Source organism: Belonocnema kinseyi, chromosome 2, assembly GCF_010883055.1.
Source record: "Belonocnema kinseyi isolate 2016_QV_RU_SX_M_011 chromosome 2, B_treatae_v1, whole genome shotgun sequence".
NCBI classification, from domain to species: domain Eukaryota; kingdom Metazoa; phylum Arthropoda; class Insecta; order Hymenoptera; family Cynipidae; genus Belonocnema; species Belonocnema kinseyi.
In genome coordinates, this window is record NC_046658.1 from 67,846,737 (window position 1) to 67,859,614 (window position 12,878).

The window sequence follows — 12,878 nt, forward strand, 5'->3', positions numbered from 1 at the left end:
GGATGCGCCTATTTCGCCCCATTGATCATAACCTTATAAGTTTGATGCGTATTTTTTAGGAACAGCAAACCAAACAAAAAGTTTAATGTTTTCTGCTAAATAAAAAAATGACTACTTTTATTTATATATCTTATTATTCTTCCGGTTCGATTTAATTTAAACATACATTAAACGATTCAAAATACCCGGGCTTGTCATTGCGCATCCTTTTACATGCGGCGTTTTACAGCGTCACTGGAATTTCACAAGGCGAATGTAAAATTCCTTTCTTCCAAAACTGCTTTTTACCTCCTGTGTGCGATTTTACACTATCGTGTTACTTCTACCTAATTTTGGTAAATTTCCCACAGTAATCGCTGGTATTTTTATGTCCTATGATCTTTGTGGTAAAATTACATGAAACTTTTTACAGTGTAGTTCAATTCAAAAGCCACCGTAAATACCGCCGCTTAGTATGTTGGCAAATTTCAATTTTTTTCTAAATTAAAAATAAAATCTGGGTATACAAACATTTTTCAATGTCCATTTTAGAGGTAAATTACAAAATAATGGCAGAAAATTGTCAATATAATTTTGCAATCTTTTTGTTGCATTTTGCAAAAAGTTGATGTTGGAAAAAAAAGTTGAAAAAATGTGTCAGATAATAATAATAAAAATGTAATATAATGTATAGAAAAATCATGGTTACATATGTGACCATCTACGAAGAAAGGAACCCAACTCTTCAAAAAAATTATTTCTAGTTATATATAATTTGTAATTGTATAAGTTGTGTAAGATGTCTTGAAAATGAACATAAAGAGCATTATTTTGTTGGATTGGATTACGATAGTTGCATTAACCTCGAATCATTGGTGTGGTAGACTCCCTGATTGCATTTTAAGTCCTCACCCGAACAAAACTTGTTAACTGATTAAATTTTTCATCCTCAGGTCTTTACCTGTGCGAAATGTCCTGCTCGGTACTTTAAGCTGGATGCCCTGGAATACCACATGACTCTACACGGTTCCAACAACAGATTTAAATGCATCGAGTGTGATTATTCTTCAAAAACAGCCCAAAATCTCGTTAAACACCAAGTGGTTCATCGCCGACACGCCGAGACAGCAAATCCAGTCTCTGTACCTCGAGTTCCTCCTCCAGATCCTCAATTCGGAATTTTCATGCGAGGAAATCCTAACTTTGTCTACCCGGGTTACCTACGAAACGGTCGGCTTAAGGAAAAGCGATATAAATGCCACAAGTGCCCTTCAGCTTTTGAAAAACGCGAACAATACCGCGTTCATTTGACCCTTCATGGAGCCAAACAGCGTTACTGTTGCGACACTTGCGACTATTCTGTTAAATACTACGCCAATTACGCCCAGCATATAAAAAAGCACGAAGCCAATGCTCTTGCTCAAGCTTCTCATCGTCAATGCGAAGTCGAAACCATTCCATTAGAAAACGAAACCGACGAAGGTATCTTTCGAGGTCGTCGTGGAAAGTCCTTGAAAAAATCGAGTCTTTCGAATTCCATCAATAATACTCAGAATCTTCCTCATCAAACCTCGAACCAGGATAAGCAATCGGTGATGATGATGCAGAGAAAGGGAATTATTCAGGCGGAAACTGAACCGAAACAAGAATTAAGATGCATGTCTTGTCCATTTTCTTCGAGTGATAAGGAAGTCATGGACTCGCATAAGAGACGCCATGGTATCGACAGATTGACACCTTCTTGTCCTCACTGTGATTATGTCCCGAGGAAAGAAGAGAATATCGGAGACCATATTAGGTTACATTTCACGAGAATTTTCAAGCCTGATTCCTACGTTATTGTGGACTTTTTGTCTCTATCCGTGAAGAAAATATTTGAAGATGGAAAAGAAGAAGAGCCGGAGATTCTGTTCAAAGAATGTGAGGATGGAAAATATCTTCCGGATTTGGGTACTTTTCCTGTGTCTTTGAATAATAGTACGAATGGAATTCAGGAGAGAGTTATTGTCGATCCGCTTACAGGAGAGACGAAATTCATGTGACTGTGTAAAAACCAAAAGTGAATTTAAGTTAATGCGTAAATGTGTTTTTTAGTCACGAGTTAGAATTTGAATTTTGATGTTATTAGCTTGTAAAGCACAATTTTTATATCCTAGATTTTGTGAATGATTGGATAATGATTGTGTATCTTTTTTACGTTTGAAGATTCTAGCTAGGATTGGCGTTGAACTGAACGAAGTCCTTTAATGTTGTTTTGAAAAGATTGTTAAGGAAATTGAATTTGAGACTCTGTAAAATAATTATGCGTTTTATTGCTACGCTTCGTTCGATGTAGAAAGAAAATAAGTTTGATCTATTTTAGCATATGAAAAATACGAGTAAAAGTAATACAATCGCTTTCGTTGCAATTCGTAAAAACGAGTTTTCAATGAAGAAAAAAGATTCGAATAAAATATTTAAGATGTACACATGTGTGTAAATATATTATGTATAAACAGATTATGTATATTCGTACTCTGGAAACAATATTTAAACATGAAAAATGATCTGTGCACGATAGACAGCATTTAGGAGATTCAAGATCAGAAATGTTGAAACGCGAAGTTGTTGTGTATAAATAAAAACTAAAAATACAGTAACGGTTTATCTCTATTTTTAAAAATACCGTAGAAAAGAAGAATAACTGCTAACAGATCCACGAATGCGTTTCACGCATCGATATGTCTATGGCAATTTTGTCTTTTTTTCATATGTACAAAGTACATGCTACGAATGTTTTGGAAGGCAATTCAGTTCCATTTGAGATTCACTGAAAACCAGAGGATAAGGATCGAACTGTATAGTCTGTGTTTCCATTTCCGGCGCTTTTTAAGAGATCGATTCCTTCCACTTCGTCTTCGGGAATTTTGTAGCGGATCGCCTGATGCTATCTGTTTGGTCTTTGATCTTCCACTACCGCTATTAACCTCTGTCGCGTCTTCTTGTTGTTTTGACAGGTACAGGAAACGAGTCCCACCAATTGCTTGGTTGAATATTCCTGAGAATTTACATTTTGAATTAAATTATGTAAATGAAACACTTAAGTGAACTATTTCAGACTGACAATTGTTGAGTTCTTACTTTGTGTTCTTTCACCCATTCTTCTAGTTTATCTTCTGTAAGATAAAAGGCTTTAATATACAATTCGACGTATTCCTTATGTGGCATGGGTCTCAGAGAAGTGAAACTTTCAAACTTTGATGTCAACTGAGTAAAATCAAGCTGCATCAAACCTCTTCCACCATTGGAACACTTTTTGGCATTTGAAAAACTATAATAAAAATTAATTATTCAGTACAAATTTTTAGAAGACTTTTAAAAATGAATAGCAAATTCAAACATACCCTTCCACTAAAGTCCGCGTCACCAAATGAGCCACATTTTCCCAAATCGCACTGTCTACTTCCTTAGGCAAAGGCACTCTATTCCCTGTATCGTTAAGTCGCAAACGTAAGACTTGCATTTCCTATCAAATAAAAAACCTGATTAATTTATGTTTACCCAACATCTTAACAGGGCGTCTGGCGACCTTGAAAACCTGGACATTTTCATGTTAACCGTGCATTTTTATAATTTTCTTATAGTTTTTTTTCATTGAAGCGCGAAGAGTAATTTAAATGTACATCCTAATTTGAAAAATATCAAATTATAAACCATCAAAGTAGCGTTTTAATATGTATTTTACGGTGGCCACTGCAGTGAAAAATCGGGAAATGACTGGGAAATTTTTGAGACCATTTTATACGTGTAAATTATTCAACGTTTGAATATCAGATTTTTTTACTTAAAAATTTTTAAACTTCAATTTTAAATAATTTAAAACTCACTTTGGGTGCTTTAATTTGCAGTTTATTTTTATTACTTCGAATGGAAAGATTTTTAGCTCTAGAGTTCAAATTTTTTAATTTTATTAACCGTGAAAAATGTTTGCGAACCAGAAAATGACTGGGAATTTTTTTCTTCAATTAAAAAGCCCATCCTGTTAGGGAATTTTAAACTGCAGCTTTAAAGACTTAAATAACTAAAAATTAGAAGCATTTGAATTGAAGATTTTGGATAAAAAACCTTTTTAGTTCATGAACTGTGAATATAAATTATTTACTGATTTTTAAAACTGAATTAAACTGTTTCAATTAGAAATTCTTAGTAGTTAAACGAATGCAAAAGCCCGATTGATACCGTGAACTATTTTCAATTTTAAAATAACTTCAAAATAATCATAATTAAAAGCTTTAAATAAATTTAAAATATTATTTCAGTCTAAAATATTCCATTTTGAAACCATTCAATTTGACATTTTTTAATGAAGAAAAATAAAAATTACTTAATATTCAGAAATATCTTACTGTTCATTTAAAATCAGTAATTATAAATTAAATATTAAAATCTAAATTTTTAACAGTTGAACACCTGTTATTTTTTTTTTAATTTTAGTAAGCTGAAGCGATATTTAAAAGGGTTTGAAAAAAATTCAAAATTAGTTTAAAACGATTTTAAATAATTTAAACGAAATGCCTATATGTACCGACAAAATCCGGCAAATCTTACCAAAATTTAGGGGTAAATAGGCACAGCCTAATTTAAAACAAACTGTAGATTTTGGCAGATTTCGAACAAAAAATTTAGAAGCTTTTTAGAAATTTAGAAAGTCATCAAAAAAATAAAAAACATTTCTTAGGAAAATTGAAAATGGTTTTTTATTTTGAAAAGTTGATTTAGAAATTCTAAAAAAAAATTTTAAATAATTCAAAATTTGAAAAAATGTACAACGACATGTAGATGTATCAAGATTTTGAAATAAAATTTCGAAGCATTTTAAGGACTTAACTATTTAAAATTAAAATAATTTAACTTCTAATTTAAGAACTAATCAGTTTATAAAAGAAATGCAATCGTTTTTGCATCCATTTGCAGATCAGTTTTTATTAATTCAGAAGGGACAAATTTTTAGCGTCTGATTTTTTTTTAATTTCGCTGACCGTGAAAAATTTTTGCGAGCCATAAATTTAAAGGGCCACCCTGCAGTTTACCATCAATGGGCATGTTTCATATTTTTGAATGTATCAAACGGTTATTCGCCGATATGGAAAACCTGGAAAAGACCTTAAATTTTGATTCTAGGAATCACTAGACACCCTGATTCATTAATTTCAAAACTAGTACAGACCTGTAAAATTTTATCAACATAACTACTATGTTGAGACATGACGTCTCTGACTTCCCAATTCACTTTAGTCATGAGAATCAAAACACCAGCAATATCAAGAGCCTGCGAAACCACAGCCATATAAACAGGCTTTCTTAAATCCGTCACCGAAGTAATCGTCTGTACGTAAAATTGGTGCAGATAATTTCGCTCTGGACTATTCGCTATCAGATGCTCAAAATAGTGCTTAAAACTCTCGTATTGTTGTCCTAAAAAAATTAAAGATTCCACAGCCACAGCTCGTTCAGTAAGTCCGTGAAGCTTGTCTGGTTGCGTGAGATTCACGATTGGAGATATTAGGGGTTGTTGAATCTTATGAGTTCGATTCGACGGATTCTCCATATCACTTTCATTAATTATGAGATTTTCCTTCATTCGGGCCAAGGCAAGCTTCAATTTCGGACTATAGAGAGAGTCACTCGTGATTACGAGGTCTGAGGTGAAAAATAAGTGTACGGTGTAAAAGTAGAGCTCGAAGAACTGGATCATACTTTGGATAACCGTCACAGCGATGGATTTCAGGAGTCTTATCATTTGCAAATATTTTCCACAGACTCTGAGGACACTTAAGGTTGTATTGGTGACGATCGGGCCACTGTGTTTTATTTTGTGTTTTTTCTTAATCACTTTTGCGTGATCCGATTCGTCTACGTAATCGTGTCGCAGTTCTTCAGGAATATCTTCATCGGAATCGTCCGAAAAGTATCCTGATATATCGTCCTGAAAAAAGCGTCAATTTAAATGATCAAAATTAGAAATTTTAAACAGTTACAGACTCAAAGTAATCACAAATATAAAATTTCGCCTCGGGATTAAATAAGCACAACAAAAAATAAAATTCTCTACCCCAGTATTAGCTAGAATATCTTCATCCATTGTCTCGTCCAAGCCAACATCAAAAGGCGAAGTTCCTCCGTCTAAGCACCTCTGTAACCATCCATTAGTCACGCAATTTTCATTTTCAGACAAGCTTGAACTCTCGGAAGCATTCCAGTTCTTAAAGCTGTTTAGAATAGGTTTCAAGCTTTTGAATTCTTGAAGCTGTGTCGCAACGAATGTCGGTTTCACGGGACAAAGCTCCCAACCATCGTTCTCCAGAAATATCCGCAACTCGTCTAACCTTGATATGTGGTAATTCGAAAAATAGGACAAGCATTGCTTCCTGATGCACTCCTGCAAATTCTCAGACTTACTAGCGCATAATTCTTCGCCAACTTTCATCAGTCTGAAACGTACCAATGAAAATTATTTGCATTAATTTATTAAATGAAATGTAGAGCGAGATTGCTGTAAAATCCTAATGCCATTAATTCAATTACACCTGCTCACCTATTAATGATTCCCAAGACCTGCACAAACTGCTCAAACTTAAAATTCGACAAATCCGTCCCCATAAAAGTAGAGATTTTCGTCTCGACATCATGCCAAATTCTAATAACTCCATTTTCCAGCTTTTGCTTAACGTACTGCTGATTAAAATCCGCTTCTAAATCCTTATTCTCTAAAGTGTCCTGCTTCGCCTGATTTTCACGCGAGCCATGCCACTTAACTATCAAATAATAAGAACTGAGAATCGCCCACATGGATTTACAAAGTTCCGTCAAGCAAGGAATGAAATTTTCCTGTGATGTCGAGAGACATAACTGTTTATACTGTCTTTTCATATCTCCACCAGCGAATGAATGAACAGCCGTAAATGCCGTATTATGAATCGCTGCCGTAAAGTGCATATGGAGTTGATCCATTGCTGTTTGAGATTTTCCCAGAAGATTGTAGGCTTCCTGAACGGAAGAGTAGGTCGTCACATCAAATTGCGTGCACATTTTTGCTAGAGTAACGTCTAAGGTTTCTTCAACTTGCTCTAAAGTGTCCTGGAGTTTTCCATTCAAAGCTGCCACACAATGGAAATGTTTAAAAGTTTGCGCAGCATTTTGACATTCTAACAGCAAGGAAATTGCCCCCGGATAGTTTTCTTCATTCAAAAGTTCCTGTAGACGGTCCTCCGTCCGTTGCTGAAATTCAAAATTCGAATTAACTTATTTACCCTTGTTTATTTGACTTTTTTCAAATCAAAACCTAAATTCGGATTTTTAAAAACTTGCAGGGTGGAAGTTTTAATCGAGAAAAAAGTTCCCAGCTAATTCACGGTTTCCCCTTTTTGCAAAATTTGCTTACGTTATTTAAATAAAAAAATTCAAACTATTAAAATTTTTGTTGAGTTAAATAATTGTTATTTTAAGTCGTTTTAATTTATTAATTGTTTAATTGTTATTTATACATCAGAATACAATACATTCAGTTAAAAACTATATATTGTAATGTTCAAAGCTTTTAATTTCAAATAATTCAGTTTCAAATTGTTCCGTTTTAAATATTGGATTTATAATTACTTGTTTTAAATGAGCATACAAATATGTATTACTGAATAATAAAAAATTGTTATTTTTTCATTAAAAAATTTCAAATTGAGTTTATTAATCTATTAATTTAAAAATATTGAAAGATTGAAAATAATTTATATAGTTTCAATCGAACGTTCACGTTTGTTCAACTACTAAGGCTTGTTAATTTAAACAGTCAAATTTTCATCGTGTAAATCTATAAATAATTATTTTAATTTTAAACAGAATAATCTGAATCGTATAGTAAAATCAATTATTGTTTAATTTGTAATACACAAATACAGTATGATTTACAATATCATTATTGAATGTATGGTTACAATTGATAAGCTTGCGAATTTTTTTATCCAAAGTTTTCAATTTCAAACGCTTTTCATTGATAACTGTTTAAATCTTCAAAACTGAATTTCAAAATACTTAAAATTAAAAATGTACGCTTGAAAAATGAGGACCTAAAGACCGAATCCATTTCAAATCATGCAGGACAGTGCGTGATACGTTCAGCATTGGCTTGCCAATGAAATAGATTTTTTTTAAATATGTTTCAAATTTGAAGATTAAAATTAGGTTTTTGTCAATTTCCCTTTAAAAACCGTGCTATTTTTGGAATTTTTTTAGATATTTATTGAGTTCTTTTGTGTCAAGTTATCCAGTTTTTGCACTCTTTTAAAATCCACAAAGGACATAAAAAGATAATACGAAATGGTAAAGAGCTTTTGATTTTCTGAAAATAATAAAAAAATCCTCGAAGCTCCACAATTTGTTTTGAGGTTTTGAGGCATAATAAGTGTTAGTATAGTTTATTACAGTCATTATAGAAAAATTATGTAGTTTAATCAACATACAACAGATTAACGCCTTACCGTTTTCCCTCTAATCCTTTTCCAAATCTAAGCAACTTTCCTACCTTTTTTGATAATCCAATTCGTTGATTTCCTCAAGCCATTACAAATATTCATCTACATTTTTCAACTATAAAGATATTCAAAATTTCATACTTATCAATTTGGAAAAGTATAAGAGGGAAAATGGATATTGATTAAAATACATAAGTTTTTTTGCCTGAAACTGAAAACTATATTTATCTTTATAATACTTTACTTTAAAAAATTCTTTCTATTAAAATCTCATGCTTTTATATGAAAAATTTTCTTTTAAATTTAAAAGTTGTTTTTTGTCAAATAAGACTGAAGGACTTCAAAATTGTCCTACACAATAACATAAAAAACAAAATTTCTACATTTCCAACTGTTAAGAAAAAACAACACAGTAATACAGCAAATTTTACTGTTTAAAGCACTTCCACATGCCAAAGCCTTCAATTTCAACCATCTTCGAAGGCAATCGAACTTAAAGAAAAGATTTCAGCACAATGGTCTTAAAAGTTAAATATCATAGTTTTATACTCGTTGGTAAAAAAAACACTACTTTTATATAGCAAATTTGGTTTATAATTTAGATTGGTAGTTTAAGGCGTTAAATTTAAACCATTTCTGAAAGGTGTCGGGCATAAAGTAAAAGTTCCAGCATACTTGTATAAAAAATTTAATTTTCTCATTTAAAAAATATTTTTTAACCAATGATAAACAATGACAGTTGAATATAGCAAATTTTATATTGGACAATTTGAATATTTGAAAGAAGTTGGACTAATAGAAAAGCTTTCAACATAGCAATATAAAAAACCAAATTTCCTCATTGTCTTATTTCTCAATTTTTTAAAACAAAAGACATCACCATGACATAGAAATTTTTATTTTTATTGCATATATACATGGCAAGATCTTCAATTTTAGTCATCTTCAAAAAAATCGGATATGTTTTAGAGTATGATGAAACCAGATAAAACCTGTTTTCCAAAAAGGGGCGTACTAGTATAGTCTATTTACCATAAAGTTTCCATTTGATATTTTTGATTTTCCGGGAAACCAAAATTATTAAAAAATGTTTTCCTAAAATATTGCCCCTTTGTACATTTTTTTTGCTCCAGTTTATCAAGTTTTGTTCATACTTTCGAACCCGATGAGACAAAAGAAGAAAGAATAAAAAATGGTAAAGCTATTTCGATTTACAAAAAAATGATAACACGAAATTTTCTGAAAACAGCTGCCTTTTTTTGAAATTTTGTGATAGATATTATATAGCTCTATAAATAGTTTTTAGTGCATTATATCGTTACGTGCAATCAAATAATACTTTTTCCATTTGGAGTAAACAATAAATGTTAAATTTTAATAAGTGTAACAAGAGTAAAAACAAAAACAAATTTGTTTCTTTAAAAATAAAAAAAAAAACACCTTAGGTTTAAAAAGTATGATAACTTAACTACCTATTATCTATCACTCCTGAAAAATTCAAAAAGAGCAAGATTTTCAGCAGCAAAAAATCAAAATAAATCTTTTTACTTAAAAACAATAAAATACCAAGAGTTAAAGTAATGGTAAGTAGAATATATTTGTTTTGTGTCTCATAACTTTTCACGTAAAAAAAAAATTATTTCATTGGCAAGCCAATCCTGAAAATGTCACCCACCAGCCTGCATAATTTAAAAGTGGATTCGGTCTAAGATGGTACATTTTTAACTAAAAAAAATGTAGAATTACTCTTGTAAACTGAATGATTTCATAATTTAAAAAGTTAACAATTTAACATCAAATTAATGTAGGGATGGAAATTCGAGACCCGGCACTTATTTTGATTGCAACTCACTCAACAAAAAACGAAGAATTGTTTATATATTATGATTAAGGTGAGAAATATTAAAAATATTTCTTACGTAACAATCATTTTGTCATAAATGTAATTATTGCACTGCACTCTCATCATAAAACTGCATATTTGCAGTCATTAAATGGCATCATATATTCATTGCATATCAAGATAAAGTGTTTGTATTTGTAAATTTGTAAAAAGTAAATTATTGAATATATTAGAATTTTGAAAAATGTAATATCAAAGGATGTTGGAAGAACATTTGTGAATTTTTTCAAATTTCTCCATACTTCGACCGGTTTGTAGGAACAGTTGAAAGTCGATTCTTGAAAAGGAGACCGAAAAACCCTATTGTTCAAATATGTTTTGCCTTCTAACTATTGACAACATTTTTTTAAGAATAAAGTGATCATAAAATTGAATACGAAAGACTTCAAGCTTTCAGAAGCTTCACATTAAACAATTCAGAGATTTTTTAATCAAGTTTCAATCAAAAGAAATTAGTTGCCTTGATGACTCTTGGATCTTTATGTAAATAGGAGAATATGTGAAGAATTCCTGAAAATAAAATCAAGAATCTAACGACCAAATTTGTACAACTACCGCAAAATGTTCCCATTGCAATCTGAAAAAAAGGAACATCTTCTCCCTTCCCCTAAAAAAGAAGAAAAAAGAACCATTCGTCTTAAATTTAGACAAAAATAAAAAGGGGGAAAGAAAAACTTTTCTTTCATTTTTCTTACCTGTTTTTTACTTTTATCCAAATTAAAGATGAATGATTTTTTTCTTCTTTTTAGGGGGAAGGGAGAAGGGGAAGATGTTCCTTTTTTTCAGATTGCAATGGGAACATTTTGTGGTGGTTGTCCAAATTTGGTCATTAGATTCTTGATTTTATTTTCAGGAATTCTTCATATCAACTTGATTATTGGACGTTAAAAACGGATTTTAAGTTTGACTTTTATCTCATTTAAATATCCTAAATTTTAATAGGAGAATATCTAATTGACAAACTAATACGAGTAGAAATATATTTTAAAAACTTACGAGAGTCTTAATAGTATTTAAACTGCTGAGTAAGTCCTCGATTATCTGTCTTTTTCGATAGTGGGCGAGAATTCCTAGACTAGCTGTCGTAAATTGCTTCCTGGCTAAATTCAAATCTGCTCTTCCAACTCTGCAAATAGCTAAAGTGTCTTGAAGCTGCTCTTGTACTAATAAAATTCTTTCAAACTCTTCTTTACAGTCACTTTGTTTCTGGAGAATCAACTGAAGCACCTTTTTGGAAACTACCTGGTGTTGCTGCTTCAATTTTTTATAATAACGTTCTATATCCTTGGAGTTTAATTCTTTTGGAAGCTTTTCAAGCTCGTACCTACAAGGGTCGAAATCACTATCGGCTTCGTAATAAATTTGTTCGATTGATTCTAATATTTCTTGGTCGGGAACTGCTTCACTTTCAGTTGATTGTCCAGCTTCGGAATAACGATCTTCATGGTTATGCGATTCACTTGAACTGAGAGGATTTAATAAATCCGGATGAAGACCCATAGATGGTATTTTTGGTTGATTCTTAAAAAAATATTAAAAGTTTTCTTTATCGCTCTGAAAGTCTTTTTAAAGAAAAAAGCATTTTTCAATAACACCCGCAAATTATTTTCAGTAGAATATACGCAAAACTGTATGCATTTTATATTTTCGGAAAATGTCCATGCATTTGTAGTGAGGATTTGAGATTAATCATGCGGCGTGACTATACTTCAAACAAAACGAATATGAGTTAAAAGAGAATGCAGAACACTAGAGAAAGCCGAGGTCATGCATTTTTCGCACTATTTTTTATTGAGAAACAATTTTTTCATGGTGTTGAAAACATCGTTCCTCTATAATATGCTAACGTTTTAACATTAATCAATTTTGATTAGATATAAAATAGAGTTGCTCGTTCTGCAAATTACAACACACGTCTTTAAATGATTTAATTGCAAAACAAGCAACATAACCAAGAACCAACTACGTATAATATACAACTGCGTATATGACAAACAGAATTCCGTTCCCGAAAAATAAACGAGGAATGACGTGTGTAGTGATTTCAATCCATATTATAAGATGGAAAATTAAATCGGGAGCAATTGGGAAATCTAACCTGTTTGTTGAGAAGGCCTAAAAATTTGAATTTTAGGTCCTCCATCATAATGGAGTTTTTAACAGACAAGCTGAGCTTCTTTTTATCCATCTGGATGGCTATCGAACGCTTTTTAGTTAAACTATAATATATAACTATTCACCGATAATGAAGTTAAACTAATTGCAAGGAATGTCAATAGCTGTCTTCATGGTGCTGTCATTTTTGCCGTTGTTTCCTGCCTCTTACACAGTGTTTTTCTCTAAGCGACTCTGTTTTCTGGATCCACGTATTTTGCTCTTTTAAACACGTTTACGGCTCTCACTTCTTTGATTTAAGAAGCACACATCCAAAGATGTTGGCAGAAGTTGTATAAAACTGTCAATGATGTCAGTGTGGTAAATACAGGTTAGGA

At 31.7% G+C, this 12,878-nt stretch overlaps 2 protein-coding genes across 4 annotated transcripts in view; one reads left to right on the forward strand and one right to left on the reverse strand.

Moving 5' to 3' along the window:
* The window catches only part of LOC117167474, a 32,774-nt gene extending 30,163 nt beyond the window's left edge, over positions 1-2,611 (forward strand). For both annotated transcript variants that reach the window (XM_033352442.1, XM_033352443.1), the window contains one exon: positions 933-2,611. In XM_033352442.1, coding sequence (XP_033208333.1) covers positions 933-2,021 — 1,089 coding nt within the window. In that variant the 3' untranslated portion in view covers positions 2,022-2,611. The remainder of the gene's footprint in view (positions 1-932) is intronic.
* Positions 2,612-2,724: 113 nt separating this feature from the next.
* LOC117167475 (syndetin) lies at positions 2,725-12,861 on the reverse strand. Of its 2 annotated transcripts, none has more exons than XM_033352444.1 (8): positions 12,485-12,861; positions 11,383-11,907; positions 6,554-7,236; positions 6,071-6,449; positions 5,186-5,944; positions 3,363-3,484; positions 3,100-3,289; positions 2,725-3,016 (listed from the first exon to the last, which is right to left on the reverse strand). In XM_033352444.1, exons 1-8 carry the CDS (start codon positions 12,572-12,574, stop codon positions 2,906-2,908), a joined length of 2,859 nt encoding a protein of 952 aa, XP_033208335.1. In that variant the 5' UTR covers positions 12,575-12,861; the 3' UTR covers positions 2,725-2,905. The 2 variants fall into 2 exon arrangements, with proteins under 2 accessions (XP_033208335.1, XP_033208336.1); XM_033352445.1 differs by having other exon boundaries at positions 12,627-12,860.
* Positions 12,862-12,878: the final 17 nt, after the last annotated feature.

What these genes read in the sequence shown, in the direction of transcription:
- LOC117167475 (XM_033352444.1), bottom strand. Translation starts at nt 12,574, where the DNA reads ATGGATAAAAAGAAGCTCAGCTTGTCTGTTAAAAACTCCATTATGATG. An exon ending in GTCTTGGGAATCATTAATAG is followed by an intron (nt 6,450 to 6,553) that starts GTGAGCAGGTGT and finishes GGTACGTTTCAG; the next exon opens with ACTGATGAAAGTTGGCGAAG. An exon ending in ATATTCTAGCTAATACTGGG is followed by an intron (nt 5,945 to 6,070) that starts GTAGAGAATTTT and finishes CGCTTTTTTCAG; the next exon opens with GACGATATATCAGGATACTT.